Source organism: Gekko japonicus, unplaced genomic scaffold, assembly GCF_001447785.1.
Source record: "Gekko japonicus isolate JY-2015 unplaced genomic scaffold, Gekko_japonicus_V1.1 scaffold89, whole genome shotgun sequence".
In the NCBI taxonomy this organism is placed as follows: Eukaryota; Metazoa; Chordata; class Lepidosauria; order Squamata; family Gekkonidae; genus Gekko; species Gekko japonicus.
The window spans coordinates 1,912,174-1,938,778 of NW_015170889.1; the positions used below are offsets into that span (position 1 = coordinate 1,912,174).

Sequence of the window (26,605 nt, forward strand, 5' to 3'; positions counted from 1 at the left end):
AAAGAGTTTGTAAGCTGCTCTGAGACTCTGAGTGAAGGGTAGGGTATGAATTCTCCTCTTCCTCCTCCTCTTCTTCTTCTTCCTGCTAGATGGGACCAATGGCCCATCTGGTCTAGCATCCAGTTTCCCAAAGTGACCAGCTTCCATGAAACCGACAAGCAGAGAATGGAGGAAACAGTCCTTCCCAGTTGCTTGTCCCGAAGATACTCTCAGAGTTGTTGTGCCTCTATACATGGAGGCTCAATTCCTAGCAGTCATACTTAATAATAATGTAAGCCAGATCAGATCCATGGACTTTCTAGTCCAATTTTGTGTTACGAAACATTGGCCGGCCTGATATCTCTGGGATGCCCCCAAGCAGAAGAGGAAGACAAAGAGAAGAGATTGGATTTATACCCCGCCCTTCACTACCCAAATGTGTCTCAGAGCGGCTTACAGACTCCTTTCCCTTCCCCTCCCCACAACAGACACCCTGTGAGGTAGGTGGGGCTGAGAGAGCTCTTGACAGAAACTGATCTTTTTTTCAAGAACAGCTCTTATCAGAACTACGGCTTGCCCAAGGTCATCCAGCAGGTGCAAGTGGAGGAGTGGGGAATCAAACCCGGTTCTCCCAGATTAGAGTCCGCACACTTAACCACTACAAGCAGGGACTGAAAGCTCAGGATATTGCCTAGGGCAGTGGTCTTTGACTGTTCCAGACCTGAGACCCATTGAGCTGCAAGCACATGACAGGAAGAGGAGGAGCTAGAGTTATGACTTCAGTGTCAATGACAAAGTTATGGACAGCAAACAAGGAGAGCTAGGGACAGGAAATGCAAGCATACACCAAGAGATGTACCAGAGTGAGGAGTGAGCCACAGGACAGAAGAGCCTTGCTGGATAAGAACGTGAGAACATAAGAGAAGCCAATGTTGGATCAGGTCAATGGCCCATCCAGTCCAACACTCTGTCACACAGTGGCCAAGAGTGCCATTAGGGGCATATACAGGGGCATTATGATACTGGCTGATTTGTTTTCAATTTCCTTCCTAATAATCCTTAGCATAGTGTTGGCCTTTTTTATTGCAGTCGCACACTGTCTCGGCATTTTCAGTGAGTTATCTACTACAACTCCAAGATCTCTCTCTTGGTCAGTCCCTGCCAGTTCAGATCCCATCAACGTGTATTTATATTTAGGATTTTTGGCTCCAGTGTGCATCACCTTGCACTTGGCCACATTGAACCCCATTTGCCACGTTGAGGCCCACTCGCCCATCCTCGACAGATCCCTTTGGAGTGCCTCACAATCCTCCCTGGTTTTCGCCACCCTGAACAATTTCATGTCATCTGCAAACTTAGCCACCTCACTGCTTACTCCCAACTCCAAATCATTAACTCAACCCCAAGCATCTTTCTGCTTGGGGAAATCCTGGGCTTATACTAATGAACTAACAGCCAACTGCTTCCTAGATGTTGACTCCTGGAGTTTGAGTTTCAGCATCTGCTGCTGTTTTTTCTGTCTCTAAGGTGAAGGGAAGGGCAGACACAAACACCCCTTTGCCGGAGTTTCAAGTCATAGATTGTGTCTGGCTTAGGGCTGCCAAGCCGCGGCGGGGGATCCGCACGTCTTCACAGGATCCCTGCCATGGGGGACAGCGATACGGGTTGCACCGCCGTCGCCAGGATGTGACGCTACGCGTCGCTCTGGCACCGGGACTCCAAACAGCCCCGTTGCCAGAGCGACGCATAGCGTCACATCCTGCCGGTGGCGGTGCAACGCGTATCGCTGTCCCCCGCGGCAGGGATCCTGTGAAGACGTGCGGATCCCCCGCCGCGGCTTGGCAGCCCTAGTCTGGCTACAGTATTCTGAGCTGGGTAGCCCGGGCTCACTCACTCTTGTCGGATCTTGGATGTTAAGCTGGGCCAAGGAACTGCAGGGTCACTCGCTACACAGAGGCAAGCAGTGGCAAACCACCATTGAACGTCCCTTGCCTTGAAGACCTTAAGGGGTTGCCGTAAATCATCCACAACTTGACAGGCACTTTCTGCCACCGCTTGGCAAATGCTTTGGCTGTTTCTGTACGAATGGCATTCTAGACGGGGAGCAGGAATCAATAGGAAATCAACTGTTTGGTTTCAAGACAGTAAGCTGATCATGGGGCTACTCGGGGGTCATTTCGTAGGAAAAGAGCTGCAGGAGCCCATTAGCATACCTAGTAGGCTATTAGCATAATAGCTCATTAGCATATGCCACACACCCTGACATCACCGGAAGTGATGTCAGAAGGGGAAGCAAAAAGGGGGGGGAGGCATCTTCAAAAGCTTCCCGGGCTGGGGTGGGGGGGGGGAAGCGAAGAGAGAAGGGGTTTAAAGTTTAAACCTCCTTTTCTCTAGAGTCATGCTGCAGCGGCGGCATGATCTTCCCACTATATTCTATGGGGCCACAGAATACAATGGAAAGATCGCACCACAGTGGCTCCAGAGAGAAGAGGTTTAAAGTTCTCTCTTCGCTCCAGAGACTCCAGAGAGAAGGGGGTTAAAGTTCTCTCTTCACTCCCCCCCCCCCCCCCCCCCTTGGCAGGCCGGCTGGGGAAGGGGAGGGAAGGGGAGGCTTTTAAAGATGCCTCCCCCCTTTTTTTGCTTCTCCAGCCAGCCTGGCAAGGCAGGGGGGGGAAGCAAAGAGATAAGGGGTTTAAACTTTAACCCCCTTATCTCTAGAGTCATGCTGCAGCAGCGGCGCGATCTTTCCATTGTATTCTATGGGGCCATAGAATACAGTGGAAAGATAGTGGCGCGACTCTAGAGAGAAGGAGCTGGGGGCGGGGCTTGCCACCATTTGTGCCTGGTCCTGGGCTGCCGGAGTGGTGCTCCGGCATGCTCCAGCCCCAAATGTCCCCTGGGGCTCCTTCTTACCTTTGGGGCTTGTTGGCATTGCTTTTAAGACTCAGGGTGGCCGGCTGCTCACCCAGCGGCTCTGCCTTTCCCTTGAAAGGGCAGCCAATGTAGTTATCTCATGCATTTTCACTGGGAGCGGATTTGAAGTTCTGAAAAGAAATTCTCCTTTTGGTGCAGCGGTTAGGAGCGTGGACTCTAATCTGGGAGACCTGGTTTTGGTTCCCCACTCCTCCATATGCGGCTGCTGGCATGACCTTGGGTCTGTCATACTTTCAGAGCTGTTCTCTCAAGGGCAGTTCTCGAGAGAGCTCTCACCACCACCTACCTCACAGGGTGTAGGGAGGGGAATGGGAAGGGATTGTAAGATGATCTGAGACTCCTTTGGGTAGTGAAGGGTGGGGTATAAATGTGATCTCCTCGTTACCGTCTTCTATCTTTCATCATGCACTTGCACAGAGAGGATCATGGGGGACTCTTGGAGGATTCTTCTGTGGCTCCTAGCTGTGGTGTCTAAAAGGAACCACCATGTCCAGAGGCTGTAGCCATCGCAATACCAGTGCTAGCAGGCATCTGTGTCCACTCGAAGCCGTGCAGCCACGTTTTGATCTGTGGCTTCGCCCGATTTCCCCCACAGTTTCGTGATCCTCAAAAAACAGTATCACGAAAGTGCGGGGAAAATGGGCGAAGCTGTGGGTCAAAATGCTGCCACGTGGCTTCGAGTGGGAAATTGACCAATAGAAGCAGGGCAAAGGGACTTCTGGTCTACAGAACAGCGATGGCGGACGCTCTCCTCACAACAGGGGAGGGCGAATCGCACACCAGCGGCCTGGAGGTGTGCCACCTCAAGTGACACCCCCGCAGAGCCTTTGCGATAGGCTCCAGGCCAGGGGGCTTTTGAGGGGTAGCCTCTTCGATGGCGCAATGCCGGAGAATTGAGGCTCCCCTCCACCCCAACGGTCCAGTCTCTGAGTGGCCTTTGGGCACAAGCTGGACTGACCGGGATAAGCGCCGGAGATTGAGCGGAATGGTGTAAAACCGAGCGTGGTCAGAGAAACTGACCGACAATGAACGTGAGTTCTGAATAAAATGGAGTAGTTTGAAAAGCGATCCCTCCCCCCTACGGTTGAAAAAAGAGAATGCAAAGAGGGATGCCTCTTATGCGAATGAGCGGCTAACGGACACAAAGGGGGAGAGGGGAGGAAGTAAACTGAAAGTGCTTTGAGAGACTTATCTGAATTGTGAAGTCATTTGGCGAGTTTTCTGAGTTCTGTGGAAGTGGCAGAAATTGTAAACAAAACGGGAAAGATGGCGGCCCAGCAGAGAAAGTTTAAAACAAAGCCGGGCAGTCAGAGTCCGAGACCGGAAGAGGGAGCAAATGTCCTCAAACTCCTGGCGGATATGCTCAAGCCGGTGATGGAACAACTCGATGGTATTAACCAGCAATTGACCGTGATGAATAAAAACTTTGCAGCACAGCAGCATCAGCTGAATGAAACAGAGAAAAAAGTGGAGCAGGCAAACGAGAAAATTAAAGAGATAGACACCACAAGCAAGAAGTTGAAGAAAAGGATGGGAGATGTGGAAACGAAGCAGAATTGCCAAGAGAATCGAGTTTTGCAGCTACAGATGGAAAAAGCTAACATGATTCTCAGGTTTCAGGGAGTTCCTGAAACGGATCGGGAAGACCTGAAGAGGGTGCTCAGTGAGATTATCGCTCCAGTAGTAGGCTTAACAGTGGATGAACTTGTAAACGAAATGGAGTCATCCTATAGGGCATACTCCAATTACAATAAAAAGAATAGCCTACCTGGAGAAATAGTGGTCAGGTTTTCAAGACAAACCAGAGATGCCATTTTAAAAGCAACATCAGCAACTCCACTGAAAATGGGAAATGTAACCATTAAAACTTTAAAAGACATTCCATTTGAAATTCGACAAAAGAGGAAAAGTTACAAGGACTTAATTTCTTTCCTTCAAACTAATAGAATATCGTATAGATGGGCGGTTCTGGAGGGTGTCATCTTTAAGATCAACGATAGAAGAGAGAAGATAGACTCCACTTTTAAAGCTAAAGAATTTTTGAGACGTCAGCTGGGGACAGATGAAGAGTCCAAAGAGGAAGAAACGAAGTCTAGTGACTCTGCTACCTCTGGAACGGAAGAGGACTCTGCAGCAGAAAAGAGTGCAGGACCTGCCAGAGTGGTATACGATTTTAGAGACAGAAAGCCAAAGTAAAGGCAGAAGGACTTGGAAAATGGCCGTTTGAAGCAATGAACAAGAAGATGATCAGAGATTTCTCTCATAACAACTAATAAAATAACATATAAATAGTGAATTGTTATAAGCAAGAACTCTACAAGTATATTGTGATATTAACACTTATAGTACTAACAATTTTACTAAGTGAAAAGACCTCCTCCTCTTGGGGTTTTAGTTTAGTGTGGTTTGCTTTCCTTTATCCTTAGTTGTAGTCCCTTTCCTAATATTTCTTTGTAGTTTTTGTAGTATTTGCAAAATAAAAAATATCCCTCCAGGGATTCTTAAAAAAGAAGAAGCAGGGCAAAGGGAGGCGCGACCATGGTGCAGCTCTTGTGTAAAATCGGTCATTGTCTTCTGTGAAATGTTTGCTTGTAGTTCCACTAGGGAAGGATAGCCAGTGCTTTGGTGAGGTTGATACCAACTTTTCAGTCATTCTCTCGTCTCCTTTATCGCACTCCTTGAACGTGGTTAAGTGCGCGGACTCTCATCTGGGAGAACCGGGTTTGATCCCCCACTCCTCCACTTGCACCTGGCTGGATGACCTCGGGCAAGCTGTAGTTCTGATAACAGCTGTCCTCGAAAAAGAGCAGTTTCTGTCAGAGTTCTCTCAGCCCCGCCTACCTCACAGGGTGTCTGTTGTGGGGAGGGGGGAAGGGAAAGGAGTTTGTAAGCCGCTCTGAGACTCCTTTGCGTAGTGAAGGGCGAGGTATAAATCCAATCTCCTCCTCCTCCTCCACTCATACAGAACTGGAGAAGAGAGCTCAATGCAGTCTCTTAATTTATTTACACTCCGACTGCTGCCTGTTTATCATGGTCTCCCTTCACCAATTAAAGGTGGTGACAGAGACCTGGCCGTTTTCCAGCAGAGCAAATACACCAGTTATCATCTATGGTGAGCCCGAGGAGTAATTGGTCTTTCTGGCCGTTTCCCTGGCAAAAGTTTGACCTGAGGCCTCAGATGAAAGCCGCCTTTTGAGCAGCTGAAGCTCATACTCCAAACTGCAGGAGTACAAGCTTCAGAAGTAGGGATGCCAGCCTCCAGGTGGGACCTGGGGATCCCCCGGAATTACAGCACATCTCCACAATACAATACATTCTCCCTGGGGAGAATGGCTGCTTTGGAGGATGAGCGCTATGGCGTTATACCCTGCTTAGATTCCTCCCCAGGCTCCACCCCCAAAATCTCCAGGTAATTCCCAACCCAGAGCTGGCAACCCTCCTGATTAGTGAAGTTGACTGATCTTCTTCGTGGTCTCTCTACAGTCCCACACGTGGGTTCTGCGCCTGTGCTCGGACCCGACCTCGGAGAACTACAAGAGCTAGCCTCTAGATTGGGCGTGCTTCCTTCCCGTGCTCTGGGGAGCAGAAGAGAAGAGATTGGATTTATACCCCGCCCTTCACTCACAGTCTCAGAGCGGCTTACAAACTCCTTTCCCTTCCCCTCCCCACAAGAGACACCCTGTGAGGTAGGTGGGGCTGAGGGAGCTCTGACAGAAACGGCTCTTTTTCAAGAACAGCCCTTATCAGAACTATGGCTTGCCCAAGGTCATCCAGCCAGGTGCAAGTGGAGGAGTGGGGAATCAAACCCGGTTCTCCCAGATTAGAGTCCGCGCACTTAACCACTACACCAACTGCATTTGTCTGGAGTGGGGAGTGCACGTCTGGAGCCTCTTCTTCGTCTCCTTTTCATCTGTCTCACCATCTTCATCATTGTCTTCATCTCCGTTGTCAGTGTTCGTACAAAAAAAAAAGAATTTTCTGTGAGTCTTTCTCCTCTGTCATCGTCTCCCCCCCTCCCTAGCTGTTGGTGTTGGTGCTTGGTAGGGAAGACCTGTTTTAAATGTTGTCGAAATTGTGAGGGGAAGATCCCTACTACCGACAGACATTCCCTCTGTCTTTTCTGCTTGGGCGAGACTCACCAACCGGACTCCTGCGCCAACTGCAGTAACTTTACAAAACAGGCTCTAAAGAACAGAGCTGTGAGGCTGAAGAGCCACCTCTTGGGGGCCTCCCTACACCCAATGATGTCCCAATCCTCACATTCTAGAGCCTCGTTGCCTCCCCCAACTCAGAGGGGAGGTTCAGCCAAGTCGGCAACATCTTCGGCCTCAACAGCCCTGAAGCGTAAGACCGGCAAACAGTCCAAGGAACTCTCGTTTTCGTCTTTGGACATGCTGAAACCGAAAAAGTCACACAAGTCGAAGGACCGGTCGGTACCGACACTCGCAACGATCCCAAAGTCGACCCCGTTCTCGGTACAACTCTCAGAAACTATGACCTTGATCATATAGGACTCCACTCCTGCGATCACACTGTCGTTGACCCCATCTATGGTGGCAGTCCCTCTTACACAGGTGGTGCGTCTCCATCTATGTGCAGTTATCTGCCATTGGACTTCCTCGAAGCCAGCCCTGCTCGTCAGGACAGACCTTCAGCTTTGTATATGGTATGGACGAGATATAAGAAGTACCAGAGTGACTTAAGACCATTGTGGATTGTACCAGTAGAAGTGTTGATATCTTACTCAAGACAGCGAGGTAGAGACTGGTTGCCATATAGAGACTTAATTAAAAAAGAGGGAACAGAGTGGGTAATGAAAAAGCAGAATGAAATTGAATATGAATATGAGTGGTTGAAATATATGCAGATTTATGATCTTTTTAGATCAGACAAAAAAAACTATGGTTTTAGAGAGGAAAAAAATGAAATTGAAAAGGTATGGGGAAGTGGAGGAGGAAAAAATATTTCTAAAATGTATAAGGTGTTGTTAAAATGGTATACTGAAGATGAAACTGTTAAAGAACAAATGTTAAAATGGGCTATTAATATGAATAAGGAAGTGGATATGGAAACTTGGGAATATTTGTGGAAAAACTCTATTAAGATCTCGACATGTACTAATGTTAAAGAAAATTGTTATAAGATGATGTATAGGTGGTACATGACACCTAAGAAGATTGCAAATATGAATCAAAATATGTCAAACAAATGCTGGAAATGTAAGAGGCATGAGGGCTCATTTTATCATATGTGGTGGACTTGTGAGAAAGCTGTAGACTTTTGGACAAAAGTCCACAATGAAATGCAAAAAATACTGAAATGTTCTTTTAAAAAAGCACCGGAAATTCTGCTTTTGGGACTCAAAATGGAAGAAGTCAATACGACTAAAAAAACTTTACTCTGGTACCTGATAGTGACAGCGAGAATGATTTATGCTCAGTTTTGGAAGACAGAAAAGGTACCAGAGGTTGAAGAATGGATACAAAAAGTTCTGTTCATGGCACAAATGGATAAGATTACAAAAAAACTGAATAACAAAGAAGACGATGAGTTTTTTGGAGAATGGAATGATTTTAAAATTTATCTGGAAAAGAACTGGGATGTGAAACAAAACTTAATATGTTTAGATCAATATTAAGTCAAACGATGTTATCTTTAGATTGTAATGATGAAAAACTGATATTGTTGATGATATGAAGTAATTTGGAGCAGGGGTGGAAGCATTGTGGGAAGCCATTGGAGGGAGGGGAGGAACTGGGAATGGGGTAGACAATTGATAGAATGAAATGTTTTATATGTTGTATTCCTGAGAAAATAAAATTTGTTTACCAAAAAAAAAAAAGGACAGACCTTCAAAACCCAAAAGCCATGGATGTCTCCTCAACACCAATTCTGTCGGAGTCGATCTCGATCCTGAAGCCGGCACCGTTTCCATTACGCTCCCGCTTCCTATGCAGTTTCCTAAAAGCGCTACTTCTAGGTACTCGTTGGAGTTGTGATCTCCCTCTCTGCGGTAGCATTTTCCCTGATCCCTCCAGGAGTGTCACAGGTCTCCATCCCGCTCCTCCTACCAAGATCGGGACCACTATTCATGCCCTTCTTCTCCGTACCCATTGGAAGAATTCTTTGTGCGTCTTCCTCGGGACCAACAACCCCTGGTGTTTGGCCCGCCAGATGCTCCTATTATCATAAAACCACCTTCAGGTCCTCCAACAGCTCCCATTGCAGCCCCCCTGGGCCTCCGACCAACACACCAACAGATCCAATACCAACATCAGCTGCACTGTTGGATAACATTGGCCATCAGACTCCTGCCGCAGAACTGTTGGACATCGAATCCGAGGGGTTGGATTCGGAGGCTTCTCTTCACACTTCTCTGGATTCAGACACAGTTCACCCAGGTTCTCTGTCACCCTCAGAGGGATCCAAAGGTTACCTCGAACTGGTAACTCATATGGCTGCCGTGTTGAACATTCAGCTCACCAGCCATGCTCCAACGGTCACAGACTTGGTCCATAAGCTAGTGTAATCGGATCTTCCACCAGTGTCCTTCTCCCCATGCTCCCAGTTCACCTGGATGTCCTCCAATAGACATGGGAAAACCCACTTCTATCCCACCAACATCGAAGCGTCTCAGTTCTCTATACCGAATGCAACTGTCAGACTTGAAGTTCCTTTTTTCGCATCCGGCACCAAACTCGGTCATAGTGCACTCTGCATCCAAATTCAAGCAAGCACCACCTGCACTGGGGAGAAAAATATCCTCTGTCACCACCACAACAGCCAAGATTCATAACTAAGCCTATTTCTCAGCTTATTCCTTTCACCTGACAAACCAACTGTCCACTTTGGTTGCAGAACTACCTGAGGCTTCCTAGAAAACTGCTACTACCTTCATCAACGAATTGTCCAAATTGACAAAACAACAAATCAATACTGCCTGCCATGCAGTATCCTGCTCATCAAAGGCCATGGCTACTGATATAAAATTGAAGGTGGAAGATCTACCCTTTGATGGGGAAGGCTTGTTCCATGCCTCCATGGATGAGACTCTCGCCAAAGTAGATGACTGTCGTAAGAGAGCTCGCAGTTTGGGGGTATCACAGTCCTCCCAAGCATGGGCTCTCCGATTCAAGACCTGGAAGCCCAGCGGCCCCAAACGGTCCAGGTCTCCCCATCAGTCAGACTACTGGAAGCATAAGGCTCCCCTGGCTAAACAGCCGTACCACCATAAACCCAGAGCTCCCTCCTTCAAGAAGACAGCACCTCCTGCAAAACAATCTCTTTGACTCCCCCCTACAGAGCCCTTCTCATCCTCCATTGTTTACCTTGGGGAACCAAGCTATGCCCTTTCGTCAACACCTGGGAATCCATCACCACAGACACCTGGGTCCTTACCATCGTTCCCCTAGGATATGTCATCGAGTTTCTTTCGACCCCACAGGTCCCTCATTTACTGGCGATTCCTCCCTCCAGCTTCCTCCAAGAGGAAGTACAAACGCTCCTGGCCAAAGGAGGCATAGAACGCGTTCCACAATCTCAATATCACAAGGGATTCTACTCCCGATATTTAATTGTTCCCAAGCGGGATGGAGGCAAACGTCCCATTATGGACCTGCGATAACTCAACCACTACATCCCACACAAAAAGGTTTGGATGATTACTCTTTAGTCTATCCTCCCCCTGATCCCCACGGGTGCCTGGCTAGCATCCCTCGACTTACAAGATGCCTATTTTCACATCACCATTCGCCCTCAACACCACCGTTTCCTGAGATTCACAGTGGGATCACACACCACTAGCAATACCGAGTGCTCCCCTTCGGACTCTCAACAGCACCGAGAGTTTTCACAAAATGCATGGTGGTGGTCCTTCCTAAGGCTCCAGGGAATTTCGGTGTATCCCTACATCGACGATTGGCTGATAGTCTCCCATTCCCAGCATCAGCTTCATCGAGATGTAGTCACCACGCTCCAGCTCCTGGCATCCTTGGGTCTCTGTATGAGCCTCTCCAAGTCTCACTTGGCCCCCATCCAGGATCTACAGTTTATAGGGGCACAGCTCTGCATTCTCCTTCAACATGCCTTCCTCCCACAGGACAGAGCCTCCACCCTGCACTCTTTGGTGCTGACATACTTTCCTCACCCACGCAAACAGCTCTGGTCTTGTATCGTATGAAGGAATGTTTGTCAAAAATTTACATCCTGGAAATCTTGTCGGTGCTCTTGGACTCAGATCTAGCTTTTCTACAGCAGACCGACACAGCCACCCTCTGAAACGGCCTCATCTCCAGGTCCTGATTAATTAGATTGACCAATTTCTTTTATTCCCCTCCCCCCCGATCCTTCTAAATGCTGGTCCTAAACCCTGTAAAGTTGGAAGCTCTGATTTACTGAAGAAATGCTAGGTTCACGTCTTTATATATATAAAGAGAATATATATATATTCTCCCTTCCTCAATTTTATCTCTGTAACAACAATCCTATGAGGTAGGTTAGGCTGAGAGAGAGTGACCAGCCCAAGCTTCCTTGGCAGAGTGAATTAGGGTTGCCAGGTCTTAGCAGGCTGCTGGCGGGGGGGCTCCAGCCCGGGCTTCTGAATCTTCTGGAAGTGACATCATCCCATGTCACCCAGAGGTGATGTCATCACGCCGAGCACGTCATGCAGGTGACGCTCTAGCATTTGGCCAAAACCTCTATAGAGTTTTTAGCCAAATGCTAGAGCGTCCTCCGAGCAATGTGCCTAGCATGTCAGGTGTGATGGGACTCTTTGAGGGTGGGGCTACCCCGCTGGCCAGCTGGCCGGCGGCAGATTGGGGCCCCCGGAAGTGAGGGGAAACCAGCCCCCATCGGGGGGATGGCAACCCTAGAGTGGATATTCAAATGTGAGTCTCCAGATCCACTATACCAAAGTGGCTGACTAAATACAAAACTGTGGAAATGTCTTTGAAAGGGGGTCTGTTATTGTTCAAGACACAGATCTTGATACACTTCTGTTTTGAATTCTAATGTCACCCTCCCCCGCAAAATATTGTATGCATTTTCCCTCCCGCTGGAGGAGAAAAATGACACAGGCTGCAATACGAAGGAATTAAGGGGGAGACCTCAGATGAACGTTCCGACCATGAAACCTCTCAGAGTCTGAAAGAGGCAGCCATCTTGTTTGGCTGATGTCATAATCCCCAGGAACTATTTTGGGTCACAGAAACAGTTGCCTTGTTTGTTCTAGCAAATGCTGCCAAGCCAAAAGAGGATTATTGATGATATGACTCACCCGAGCAAAGGTTATGAAACGAACACAAACATTTTGTGACTAAGAGTCTTTATCAGTGTTGCCAACTCTAGCTTGAGAAAATCCTGGAGATCAGGATCAGTACCTGAGCAAGGCAGAATTTGGGGGTGGTGAGGGAGCTTAGTAGGGACGTGATGCCGCTGTAGAACTTCCCTTTCTCCTAGACTCATTGGTATACCATGAAATCCACCCTCCAAAGCTGCCCTTTCCTCCAGGGAACTAAGGTTGCCAACCTCCAGGTGGTGCATGAAGATCTCACACTATTACAACAGTTCACCTGGAGGAAACGGCTGCTTTTGAATGTGGACTCAATGGCATCATACCACACTGAAGTCCCTCCCCTCCCCAAGCCCTGCTCAGGTTCCACCCTAGGGTTGCCAGCCTCCAGGTGGGGCCTGGAGATCTCCGCTTTTACAACTGACCTCCAGCTGACAGAGATCAGTTCCCCTGGCAAGAATGGCTGCTTTGAAGGGTAGACTCTATGGCATTGTACCATGCTGAGGCCGCTCCCCTCCCCAAACCCTGTCCTTTCCCAGATCCACCCCCAAAGTCTGCAGGTATTTTCCCACCCAGACCTGGCAACCCTACTCCACCCCAAAAATCTCTAGGTATTTCCCAACTGGCAGCTGGCAACCCTAAGGAAAACTGATCTCTGGGGGAACTCAATTCCCCACTTGGAGATTGGTATCCCTGGCCCTTAGGCTTCAATGATTGATGGAACTGGAGGATTTATTAACTAATACTGTAGATGGATTGTGCGTAGGGGGCTCCTCCTACCTTATCCTTGAACGATCGCTGATATTGCATAATGGGCTGTGTTAGGAGGTCACTGATTGAAATTTCCTCTTGGCCACAAGAACCTCATTCGCTGGGTTTAGGCCTCAAAAGCCTGAGTTCCTCAAGGTGGGGGTCCTAATCAATGTTCCCTCTAAGCCGTGGAGTCCTGTGAGCAAAAATTTTACTTTGTGAGCTACTGGCATTAAAATGGTGAGCGAGCGATTTGGCTACGGCATAAATTACTTTGCTCTGGAGCCATCCTTCCTGAGCTAAGACAAAGATGTGGGAGCCGGAGGCTAAAAAACTGTGAGCTCGCTCACACTAACTCAGCTTAGAGGGAACACTGGTTCTAATACTGGTTTACTTTTCAGGGATTATGCTAATACCTCTACCTTGAATACTGAAAGGGTACAAATGTTTACTGTTACTATGGTGGACTAGGAACTTGAAACTGATACCAAATCCTTCTCGGACAATTTGGAGTTGCCAACTCTAACTTGGGAAATTCCTGGAGACTTGGGGGTGGACCCTGGGCAGTGTTTTGGGAGGGGGGAAGACCTTGGTGGGGGTACAATGCCATTGGCCCACCCGCCAAAGCAGCCGTTTTCTCCAGGAGAACTGATCTCTGTCAGCCAGAAATCAGTTGCAATTCTGGGAGATCTCCAGGTCCCACTTAGAGGACGGCAACCCTATGACAATGGATAATTCGTTTATGAGGTTCACAACTCCAAAAGGCAGGGATGGCCACTAACTCAGATGTCTTTAAAGGACAATTAGAAATCAGTGGAGGTGATTATGGCCACCCATGGCTATTAACTATGAGAATCTAACGGAATCACCAGTGAAGGCTGTTGTGTCCTGTTTTATGGTTTTGGGTAACTTTGGTCCAAGAGAATGAAGGTCTTAGCCATTACCTGTGCATATTTTAATATGTGTGCACATGTGTGTGCACCTGGAAGTCATGGTGACCTCTGGTGACTGACCCCTACTGGGGGCCTGGAAGATATTCAGAGAGGTGGCTGAATAAAGCCTGCCCCCGCCTCCCGGCTGCTGGTATTCCAAGGAGATCTCCCATCCAAGTACTTGCCAGAGTCGACCCTGCTTAGCTTCTGCGATCTGACGAGATGGGGCTTCCCTGGGCTATCCAGGTCAGGGCATCTGTGCATATTTTGAACTCCATGACTGCAGCATGCGTGGTGCATACTTGGGATTCTAAATTCTGCACTCAATCACAAGTGCATACAATTAAAATGGCTAAGCCCCTCTTTTCTTGGCACTCCAGTAACCTGCATTCACGGCCATGATCAGTCGAATTCTGCAATTTGAAAACATGTATGCCAATGTGCTGGACCATTATATAGCATGTGTCTGTGTGTTTTAAACAAAGAAATAAAGTTTCTAGCCTCTGCATCAGGATGTCTGGGTCTCTGTATAGAAGAAAACCACTGCTCTGGAATCAAAGTAAGTTACAAAAAGCTAGAAAACGGATATTCCATGCCTTTGTGGCGTGGGGGGGGGGGGGAGCCTCTGAATTTTCAGAAAGGTCAGGATTTAAATTGTAAAAATGCCCTTAGGTACTTTTGTCCACATTATCTGCAAGGTTCTCTGAATACCATCACAAAAGCTGGTCTGTTTCACCAGTACAGAGATACAGAACAAGCCAAAAAAAGGTTCCTTTTCAAATTTTACACCTCTTCCAATTTATTGTTCTTGTTTTCTAGAAGCTGTCCATAGTAGATCACTCTCTCATCCTCTTTAGGGTTATCAGGTCTGGATTGGGAAATACATGGTAATTTGGGGGAGTGGAGCAGTGTTCTCTCTAAGCTAATGTGAGCTCCTCCACTTGCACCTGGCTGGATGACCTTGGGCAAGCCGTAGTTCTGATAAGAGCTGTTCTTGAAAAAGAGCAGTTTCTGTCAGAGCTCTCTCAGCCCCACCTACCTCACAGGGTGTCTGTTGTGGGGCGGGGAAGGGAAAGGAGTTTGTAAGACGCTCTGAGACACCTTTGGGTAGTGAAGGGCGGGGTATAAGTCCAATCTCTTCTTCTCTTCTTCTTCTCTTGGCCATTGCTTGCCTTCTGTGTTTCATCTTACATAAGACTTCTCTTCTTCTCTCTTACATGGGCTTGGAGCAGTAGCAAGTTGACCTTTTTGAAGTTAATCTGTTCACAATAATTTAAATGTACCTACATGCATATGTCATGTAAGATGTGCTTCTATTTTTGTACGTAAAATTTCTTTCTCTTGTTTCCATTGAAGTCAGATCATCTTTGTAATTTGTTTGAACAGCATTTTCCCTTAACCAGGAAACGTGGAGGATCGAGGATACTGCGTAAAGCTTCTATGCTTCCAAGGCAATTGATTTTTTTAACATTGAACCCAATAGTTAAATCATGACAATATGCCTGCTGCTTGCTTAACTTCATAAAAATAAGGCCATGGATAAAGGAGGGAATCAGTACATAAGGAGCACAGATTTTTATTTTTTGTAAGGAGGAGCATTCAGCCGTGAGATTTTCCACCTGACATTTAAAGTGGTCTAGTCCCTACACATTTTTTTCATTTGAGTAAAAACCAGACCTAGAATAAGGGATACCCCTTGTTGGCAGGCCTGTAGCCACAGTGGGGCAATTGGTGGCAGAGCCCCACCACCCATGAGTCCTGCCCCACCATCTGATGATGCCAGACACCAGTGTTCCCTCTAAGCTGAGTTAGAGTGAGCTAGCTCACAGATTTTTATCCTCCAGCTCACACATTTTTGTCTCAGCTCAGGAAGGATGGCTCCAGAGCAAACTAATTAATGCAGGAGCCAAATGGCTGGCTCACAACTTTAATGCCAGTAGCTCACAAAGTAGAATTTTTGCTCACGAGACTCCACAGCTTAGAGGGAACATTGCCAGACCCCCCCACCCCAGTGTGCTTAGCCCTGCAGCCACTGGGGAAACAAAGGGAAACTGCCCTGCAGCTTCTGGTCAGTTTCACTCCCCCCCCCATCAGCTGTTAGGTTTACAAACTGATGGAGGGGAATGAAACTGACCAGAAGCAGCAGGGCTGCTTTCCTTTCCTTCCCCAGCCTCCTGGCTGCTGGGGTTGCCAATCTCCATGTGGTAGCTGGAGATCCCCTGGCATTATGCCTGATATCCAGGCGGACTCTATGGCACTATGTCCCATTGAAGTCCCTTCCCTCCCCAAATCCTGTCCTCCTCAGGCTCCACTCCCAAAGTCTCCAGTTATTTATTATTTTTAAGCATAAGCATAATAGGTGCCCCACAAGAAAAAAAAATTGCCCCGCAAAACAAAAAAATCCTGGCTACGGCCCTGCTTGTTGGAAAAATTTCATGACCCCCCCTCCCAAAAAAAAAATTCCTTTCAACCCAGCAATTAAAATAAGATTTGATGCACTGTCACCTGTCAGTACCTGAGGAGGCAGCCATTGGTAGACCCCAAAGCTGAGGGTGCCTTAGCAGTTTCTGCCCCTCTCATTTCTCAGACAGAGGCAAAGCAACAGTGCCCCATGTGGTTAGAAGCTATAAGGGGCATTTGCTGGTGCCATGTGATTCGTGTTAAACTCGCTTTCAAACACACGAAATAACGCTCTTTCAATCCACTTTCAATGCACTTTGCAACGGGATTTTACTTGTGTGGAATGGCAAAATCGCCTCGCAAACGGTCGCTGGATTGAAACGGTATCGCTTGCTGTCTGAATTTGCCTCTTTAAATCAGTTTTCGAACTAGGATATTAAAGGGGCCCTTGACAGGACAGCAAAAGGCTCATACACTCCAGCAACCTCTCGATCTTCGGATATTACCAAAATGTTCCATACATCTTTTACAGTTCCGCAGGGCCTGCAAGACGGAGCTCTTCCGCCAGGCGTTCAGCTAGGGATTCGCCACCACTATAGAGCCCTGGCCCTTGGTTCTGGTTTTGACACCTAGCCTGTGCAGCAGGAAGATCATGAGCAGAATGACTCCTAGATCTTTGACGTATATTGTGAGAGTCAGCCATCTTGAACAACTAAATAACCATCATCAGCAGTTTATTCATTTATATTCGCTATAACGGAATTGTACTAGCTATAATCGACTTGGTTTTTAGATAATTTTATGTTGTTTTAACTGTATTTATGCATTGACTGTGAGCCGCCCTGAGCCTGCATTGCGGGGAAGGCGGGGTACAAATGAGAATAATAAATAAATATGTTGATTTCCCTTCCGAATGTCTAACTTCATCTCTGTCTCCTCAACTGAATTAAACTGAATTGTGGTCGTCCCAGTGTCAGATTACGACTAGGGAGATCAAGATTCAAATCCCCACTGGAGTTCACTTGTTGACCTTGGGTCAGGTCTCATAATACAAGAACTCGTGGACACTCCATGAAATTGCTGAGTGGTCGGGTTAGAACGGATAAAAGGAAGTACTTCTTCACCCAAAGAGTAATTCACACATGGAATTCACTGCCACAGGAGGTGGCGGCGGCTTCAAGCATGGACGGTTTCAAAAGGGAATTAGATAGGCATATGGAGCAGAGGTCCATCAGTGGCTATTAGCCACAAGGTATAGATAGGGGCTCTGGGGCAAGTGATGCTCTGTCTTCTTGGTTCTTGGGGGGGGGGGTCAACAGGGGGAGGGCTTCTAATGTCCTGGCCTCACTGGTGGACCTCCTGATGGCACCTGGTATTTCTGGCCACTGTGTGACACAGAGTGTTGGTCTGGATGGGCCTTTGGCCTGATCCAACATTGGCATCTCTTATGTTCTTATGTCAGGTCCTATTTCTAAGCTGGAATTACCTCACAGGGTTGTTGCCTGGATAAAATTGGCGGAGACCCTGTACGGGATCCTGTGCTCCTTGGAAGAAGAACAGGATAACAATTGGATAGGTAAATTATAATTGTGGGTGTTTTTTGTTGTTGTTTTTCCTCAGAGCTCCCTTCATCCGAACACCTGAGTGTGGCAGATGCCACCTGGCTGGCGCTCAACGTGGTGTCCGGCGGGGGCAGCTTTTCCAGCTCCCAGCCCATTGGAGTGACCAAGATTGCCAAGTCAGTCATAGCCCCCCTAGCGGATCAGAACATCTCAGTATTCATGCTCTCCACCTACCAGACGGACTTCATCCTGGTAAGGAAACATGACCCCAGCAAGGGCTGAGGCATGAGAGGGTTACCCTTCAAGTAACGGTAGCTTTTGAGACGCAGCACCTTCGTCAAAGGTTGTGTTTTGAGGTGTACACTTGAAATGCTTGAAGTTGAGATGCTGGCTGGCAGAGTTCCTTTGGCTCGAACGACCAGCTTCAGCGGATCATAATGCCCACGTCCAATGTGACGTGAGCATTACCTTTCCTGCATTCATCTCTGGCTCAGATAAATACATCCAGGACACATTCCCGCTCCTCCAACAGGCCTGCTGCTGCATAGTAATCCAGTTTACAAGCTTGATGGGGGGGGGGGGAATTCTCTCCTCCCACCTCAATTTGTCAGGTATTCTTCAAACTACCTTTACCAGAGTGTGCTCGAAAGCATGGGTTGGGAACAGGAGAGCCATCAAGCTGGCTGCAAATACATGATAAATCAGTTCCGGAGTAGGAGTCAGTGGGACTCCGGGAGTTCTACAAAGACTGCAAGCTCTGGAAGACCTTATCCTGAGCAGTCGGGTTAGAACGGGTAAAAGGAAGTACTTCTTCACCCAAGAGTGATTAACACATGGAATTCACTGCCACAGGAGGTGGTGGCGGCTACAAGCATGGACGGCTTCAAGAGGGAATTAGATAAGCATATGGAGCAGAGGTCCATCAGTGACTATTAGCCACAAGGTATAGATAGGAACTCTCGGTCTGGGGCAAGTGATGCTCTGTATTCTTGGTGCTTGGGGGGGAGGCAGTGGGAGGGCTTCTAGTGTCCTGGCCCCACTGCTGGACCTCCTGATGGCACCTGGTCTTTTTGGCCCACTGTGACAGAGTGTTGGACTGGACGGGCCATTGGCCTGATCCAACATTGGCTTCTCTTATGTTCTTATGTTCTAAGCTAGTTGGAAGGATCAGATCCCAAACAGAGGATCAGATCCCAAACAGAATGGAGCCAGAGAATCCAGTCATCCCTACTTTATTTCGAGTTGATCTAACTCGTTCTTTGTAGAGTGGATGGGGTGTGTGAGAGAGAATGATATCAGGAGACTGACCACAGCAGGGGCGCGTTGCATGAGTGTTCAGTTCCCCTCCCCTGTGCACCGCTTCTGACAGGCACACGCCCCACTTTATAAATGTTTTTAAATAAAACAGGCTGATGGAGGTGGATGCAGCTGTCCTCCAGGTAGCCTTACTCCAGCCTAAGGGGCTTCCTTCTGACATTTTCCTCCAGCAAAAAGAGCCACTTAAGTTGGAGGAAGCCAGTTTGGTGTTGTGGTTAAGTGCGCGGACTCTAACCTGGAGAACCGGGCTTGATTTCCCACTCCTCCACTTGCACCTGCTGGATGACCTTGGGCCAGTCACAGTTCTCTCAGAGCTGTTCTTGAAAAAGAGCAGTTTCTGTCAGAGCTCTCTCGGTCCCACTTACCTCACAAGGTGTCTGTTGTGGGGAGAGGAAGGGAAAGGTGATCGTAAGCCACTCTGAGACCCCTTCGGGTAGTGAAGGGCGGGGTATAAATCCAGCCTCTTCTTCTTCAGTCAGCAAAAGACGTCAGACTAGAGCCAAAAGGGAAGGTGGGGGTTGGGGTGTAAATATTTTAATAAATATATAGATTTTGCTCAGCAGGAGGATAGGGTGGGGTAGGACCCACACCAGTGTTTGTGATTCAGAAGTCTCGCTGGCTCCCATGTGGGGTCTCACCAAGAAAAGACTCAGCCACTGTTAAGATATGATGCTGTTGGTTGTTCACAAGTCAACGTCTCTTCCGGACAGGTGCGCGAGCGGGACTTGCCCTTTGTGATGCACACGCTGGCCGCGGAGTTCACCATCCTCAGAGTCGTGAATGGGGAGACGGTGGCGGCCGACAGCCTCGGGATAACGAACGGATTTATGAAGCCAAAACTGGGTACGATCCTCTCTACCCGGGCGCCTTCGCTACAGAGTAGCCGTAGACCGGCCACTGCTAGGGATGCCAGCCTCCCAGTGGAGATCTGGGGATTCTCGCAGAATCACATCTCAGCTCCAAACTACAGGGATCGGTTCTCCTAGAGGAAATAGCTGCTTTGGACGGTGGACTCTGTGGCATTGTGCCCCACGGAGTCCCTGTCCTCCCCAGGCTCCACCCCCAAATCTCCAGGAGTTTCCCAGCCTGGATCTGGCAACCCTACTCTCCCCCATCCCCCACTGGTGGCCGGCACCACAAGCCACAGTTACGACAGAGCCAACTGAGGTTAAACCCATCCAAGACAGAGGTCCTGTATCTGAGTCACGGGGGGCTGGGACAGGAAATCAGGCTCCCGACCTTCGATGGGGCTCCATTGGTCCCGACGTCGAGGGTGAAGAGTCCGGGGGTGTTCCTGGATCACCGTCACTGCCAGGTCTGCCTTTTTACATCTGAGACAGATCAGGCAGTTGGCCCCTTATCTCACACACACCCCCGGCGACCTGGCTACACTGACCCATGCAATGGTCACTTCCAGACTGGATTATTGTCACTCTCTCTATGTGGGGCTACCCTTGATTCAGCTCCGGAAGTTGCCGCTAGTGCAGAACTTGGCAGCCATGGGTATTGACGGCGACGCCTGTGCGGGCTCGCATCCACCCAGTGCTGTGCGAGGTGCACTGGCTGCCTATCGAATACCGGATCCATTTCAAGGTGCTGGTGCTTACCTTTAAAGCCCTATACGGCCAGGGGCCAGCATACCTTTGCGACCACCTCTCCCCATATGAGCCCTGTAGAGCACTGAGGTCTACCAACCAACATGTTTCGGTAGTCCCCGTCCCCAGGGATGTCCGACTTGCCTAAACTAGGGCCAGGGCCTTTTTGGCCCTGGCCTCTACCTGGTGGAATGAGCTCCCGTATGAGATCAGGGCCCTGTGGGATTTATTACAGTTCAGCAAAAACAGCAGGGCCTGCAAGACGGAGCTCTTCCACCAGCCTTTTGACTGAGGCAGCAGACGTCCCATCCCATCCCCCCCACCACCAACAACCCATGGCCTGGATCTGAATAGCTATACAAGAATCACCGACTTGTGATCTGGTTAAATTATACAGGACACTTTATGAGTATGTCGTTTTATATTGTTGTTTTAAACTGTTTTTAATTGTATTGTGTATTGTATTCAGAGGGATGGGACCCACCCTGAGCCTGCTTGCAGGGAGGGGAGGATACAAGACCAATTAAGTACATAGCTGTTGAGAGAGGCACGATCTAGCATGTGGTTAAGCAGACTTACACTCGGTATTAAGCCTACTTGAAACCAGTTGGGGTTAGCCAAGATCCAATGGGATGTGGCAACTTCTCTTTGTGCTATGGCGTGTCTTAAAGCTAGTCCTTTTGCGTGGAGGGACGTGATAATCCCGTGTCTCAGCTCGACCAGTCCAGACTGCAGTGAGGAGAATGTGACCAAACAGTCCCCCGCGCACAATTCCCCGCATGTAGAAAACTAGGGGAGACTAACCATGTCTTTTGAAAAAACTGTTTCTGCATGTAGAAAACTAGCATTTTAGGGAGAAGAGTTCTATCTGGACTTTTTCCTGACCAGCTTGTTTATATGAGCAATGAGTTGTCTTTTGTGGGGGGAGCAAGTTCCATGAGCCCCCCCCCCCCCAAATGGTATAGGCCAGGGGTGGCCAAACTGTGGCCCGGGAGCCACATGCGGCTCTTTCACACATATTGTGTGGCTCCCGGCAGGGCGGCTGGGGAAGCGAAGGGGAGGCGTGCCTCCCTGATCGGTCTTCCCTTCCCCAGCCAGCGTTCCCCTCCCTGGGTAGGCTTGAAGCAGAGGGGAGCAGAGAAAGAAAGCAACTTTAACTCTAAGCGCATTCTCAAAGCACTCCCCCAGCCTATCAATACCATTGGACAAATAAACATCATTATCAATATCTATTTTACCCCTTTTGTTTTTATTTTTGGCAGTCCCCTTTAGCAAATTTGCATAATTTTCCAATAAAAATGTGTGTAATATTTGTTCGTATCTTGCGGCTCTCAGACATCTGACGTTTATTCTGTGTGGCTCTTATGTCAAGCAAGTTTGGCCGCCCCTGGTATAGACCGAAAAAAAGGAAGGAAGAAACTGTGAAGTAATTGCGCTAGAAAATATTTAAATAACAATCACAACATTCTTATACAAAAATGTGTACAAAAATCTGCATGTGTAAATGCACAAAGGCAGCTAAAATTGGTGAAATTGACGATGATCTACCGTTTCAATACTATTCTTCTTCCGAATGTGGATAAAAGCAGCGACTCTTGTTCTTTGCCCTAGGAACGTTCTTTCAGAGAGTCTCTTGCAACCATGTTATGATACATCGGTGAAAATTCATGAAATTGTTGATACGTACCTGTTGAAATAACAGACCAAGAGTCGCTGCTTTTATCCACATTCGGAAGAAGAATAGTATTGAAACGGTAGATCATCGTCAATTTCACCAATTTTAGCTGCCTTTGTGCATTTACACATGCAGATTTTTGTACACATTTTTGTATAAGAATGTTGTGATTGTTATTTAAATATTTTCTAGCGCAATTACCTCACGGTTTCTTCCTTCCTTTTTTCGGTCTGTTCTGTGACTGTGACCATCATTTTTGAGCCACACCCCTGGTATAGGCCAAATATGCCGCCTCAAGATGGACAAGGGCTTAGTTTCTCTCTCTCTCTCTCCCTTCCAGTTCAGAGGCCCGTGATTCATCCCCTTTCCAGTCCAAGTAACATGTTTTGTGTCACCAGCTTGGATCCTGACACCCTTCCCTCTGTCGCTACACTCCTTATGGATGTCATGTTTTACTCCAATGGGTATGTTCAGATCAGGGGAACTGAAACTCTGGCTTTATAGTCTGCTGTAAAACTTTAATGGCCGTGGAGTGAGGTCATTGCTCAGTCCGTCTTCAGGGCCCTGCAGGTGGCTTCATTGCTGTTTGCTGTTCCAAAGAAAGATGTCATTTTTAAAAATATCTTCCCGAAACTTCTCAGAGCAGTGCAAAAACAATATAAATGCATCATGCCCAGGACTGGATGTAGGGTTTTATGAGTCCTTCAGCAAAGGATGTGTGTGAGTTCCCCCCGTTTGGTGTAGTGGTTAGGAGCACGGACTCTAATCTGGGAGAACTGGGTTTGATTCCCCACTCCTCCACATGCAGCTGCTGGGTGACCTTTCAGCTAAGATAGCATCCTCTTCCTGCTTAGGGTCCTTTGTAGTGGGGTCTTCTCCCAAACGTTATCAGCTTCTCAGTCATCACAGGTTCCCTGCACATAAAGGCTCTTGCATTTCAGTTTGGTGAAGTGTGGACTCTAATCTGGGAGAACTGGGTTTGATTCCCGACTCCTCCACATGCAGCTGCTGGTGTGACCTTGGGTCAGTTACAAGTTCTCTCAGAGCTGTTCTCTCAAGAGCAGTGCTCGAAAGAGCTCTCTCAGCCCCACTTGCCTCGCAGGGTGTCTGTTGTGAGGAGGGGAAGAGAAAGGAGATTGTAAGCCACTCTGAGACTCCAAGTGAAGGGCAAGGTATAAATCCAATCTCTTCTTCTTCTTCTTCCATGCTAGCCACACATTCCCAATCCCTGAATTGTGATTTTTCTCCCTTTTCGGTCAGGGCTGGCTGTCCCTGCTGGGGGGAACAAGGTGTGACTTGTTTCACGCTTGTTTGAGACCCATTGGCACTTGTGGGGCTAAAAGTTTACTTGATTTGATTCCTATCCCGCTGCATTTCCTGCAAGCAGGGACTCAGGGTGGCGTACAACATATAACGTACATAAGATAATAAAATACATAATATTGAAATACATGTAGTCCAATTAAAGTTAGATGGCATCATATGTCTGTCCCACCAATAGCTGAGGTGGCTGGCATAGAATCCATATTCCACTCATGAGGGTCAGTTCAGTTCTTTATTGTTACGGTCATTTGACCAAACACATGAGGGTCTTAAACAGGAGAGAACAGAAAAACAGGGGGAGGGGAGACCCCAGAAGGCCACTGATCTCTCTAACCATTGCTGTCCTCAGCCATATGCCCGGCAGAACATCTTGGTCTTACAAGCCCTGTGGAAGTGAGCCAAGTCCTGCAGAGACCAGATCTTACTGGGGAGAGAATTCCACTAGGCTGAGGCCAGGGCCAAAAAGCCCCTGGCTGTGGTCGAGGACAGCCAGACTGTTTGGGGACCAAGGACTACCAGGAAGTTGGTACAAGCTGAGCATAATGCTCTCTGAGGGGCATATAGGCATCAAGACAGCATCCCTGTGATGTAGCAGGGTCCTCTGGGCTGACTAGAGAGTGCAAGATTCTATGGCAGGGGTGTCAAACATGTGGCCCGGGGGCCAGATCAGGCCCTTGGAGGGCTTCTATCAGGCCCGCAGTGGAACTGGCAGTCTTCTGCTTCTTCCAGTTCTGCTGCTGCCACGTCATCGTAGGTTTGCAGCTTACAGATACACGCCTGAACAGCACACTCAAGATTGCAACAGCACAGACATTTCGATGCAATAATTCAGAGCAAGGGGTGTCCATTATCAGACATTGTTAAATAAATGAAATATTGCGAGTGCTAATGTTTAAACATGTTTTTATTTTAAGTTAAGAAAAACCCTTTGTGTTTGAGTCCTTTATAAAGTTTATATCTCCACTGCCTGGCATTCCATTTTATGACACTCATGGCCCGGCCCAACAAGGTCTCATTTATGTCAGTTCCGGCCCTCATATCAAATGAGTTCGACACCCCTGTTCTATGGCATTCTGCTTCCTGAGCTGCCTCCAGGTATTTTCCCCATCTAATAAATGGGGAGAGCAACTCAGCATCTCTAGTGGAAGGTGGCCTGCTGCCAGGTTGTGGGCCTTGGCAGGTGCCCAACCACACCAACTTCTTTCACCCACCCTGGGCATCTCTTTGTGTATTTGCCTTAAAAGAGCTTGATCGGCCACATCTCTCTTAAAAATGCTCCAGGTGGCTGCTAATGTTAGAAACAGAGTACCAAAAACCGAAACCTGAAAGAGCATTAATGATGATCAAAGCAGCAGTTCAAAGAGAAACAGAGAGAGAGAGATAGCAGAGTCACAAGGTTGTGAAGGGCAGAAATAGCCAAATGCCCAGACAAATGGAAACATTTTCATCAGGTGACTGACATACACAGCAGGTCCTCAGCGACTGCTCTTAGCAGACACGGGCTCAGATGGGAGAAAGCAGATTGCCTTCCATTACTTTGGTCCCACTACTGTGCAATAATCAAACCTATTACCCATCCACACCCCTGATTAGTTACAACAGGGCCGTGTAACAGCCAGTGCTCCCTCTAAGCTGTGGAGTCTTGTGAGCAAAAATTCTACTCTGTGAGCTACTAGCATTAAAGTTGTGAGCGAGCGATTTGGCTACTGCATAAATTAGTTTGCTCTGGAGCCATCCTTCCTGAGCTAAGACAAAAATGTGTGAGCCGGAGGCTAAAAACTGCGAGCTAGCACACACTAACTCAGCTTAGAGGGAACACTGGTAACAGCCCTCCATATCATGATAATAAATCATGTACACATATTCAAACTCCTCTTGGTTTGGATTCTAACCACTGCTATTTGATGACTGAGGGAGGGGGATCGGATAATAGAAAAAATAACTTTTTTATAACTATAGAGTAAATGTTAAGTTGGCAATTTTACTTGTATTTGTAGTAGAGAAAAGTGAAAGCCACTTCTTTATATATCTTTGTCTTTTCCTTTTTTTCCTTTGTATCTTTCCTCCCCTTTTTTTAATTCAGCTTTGTATGTCCCTTTCCTTTTTCAATATTTTTGTTAGCTTTTATCTTTTGGTTTTAAAAAATTATCAATAAACATTATTTTTAAAAAAAGATTCTAACCACTGCTCTGTCTTTCCGCCAGAGTAAAAGATTCTGTGGCGGGCAATGAAGATTCTGGGCACATTCGCTTTTTCTCGTTTTCTCTTATCGAGGGTTACATTTCTCTGGTGATGGATATACAGACGCAGAAAAGGTGAGCTGTCTTCATACTCCTCTTTACAGAGCCTTTTACCAGCCGGCAGGAGACTTTGCACCTGGCCCGTAGCTAACATGGGGCCCACGGGGCCCGGTCCCCTAGTGTTTCTTCTGGGCCCCCTCTCTCCTGGGCTGCCCCCAAAGTGTTCTAACCTACCACCTGCACTGTACTTCAATTTAATTAGCTGGTGGGCCCCCTGTGGCCCCCTCCCAAAGAATTCCCTAGCTACAGGGCTGCAAGTTTGTACATGTGTCCATGTCATGAGCTGAAAGAAGTAATTCAGAGGTGAGTGGGAACTAAAAGAGCCCCAGAATAATTAGGGGTAAAATATGGCTAAGGCCTTCCGGGAAACAATAAATGATTAAGGGCAACAGATTATTCCCCATTCAGAATTTACCGTATCCCGGAGGTGGAGCTTTACTTTATTAATACTGTTTTTCAGGGCTCTTTTTGTAGAAAAAGCCCAGCAGGAACTTATTAGCATAATAGGCCACACCCAACAGCAGGAACTCATTAGCATATTGGGCCACA

At 47.8% G+C, this 26,605-nt stretch overlaps 1 protein-coding gene across 1 annotated transcript in view; it reads left to right on the forward strand.

Moving 5' to 3' along the window:
- Window positions 1-26,605, forward strand: part of GATSL2 (GATS protein-like 2) — a 107,591-nt gene that overhangs the window by 74,289 nt on the left and 6,697 nt on the right. The window contains exons 3-6 of the mRNA XM_015418384.1: window positions 17,905-18,098; window positions 19,874-20,006; window positions 22,774-22,897; window positions 25,961-26,071. Of these exons, the coding sequence (XP_015273870.1) occupies window positions 17,905-18,098; window positions 19,874-20,006; window positions 22,774-22,897; window positions 25,961-26,071 (562 nt within the window). The remainder of the gene's footprint in view (window positions 1-17,904; window positions 18,099-19,873; window positions 20,007-22,773; window positions 22,898-25,960; window positions 26,072-26,605) is intronic.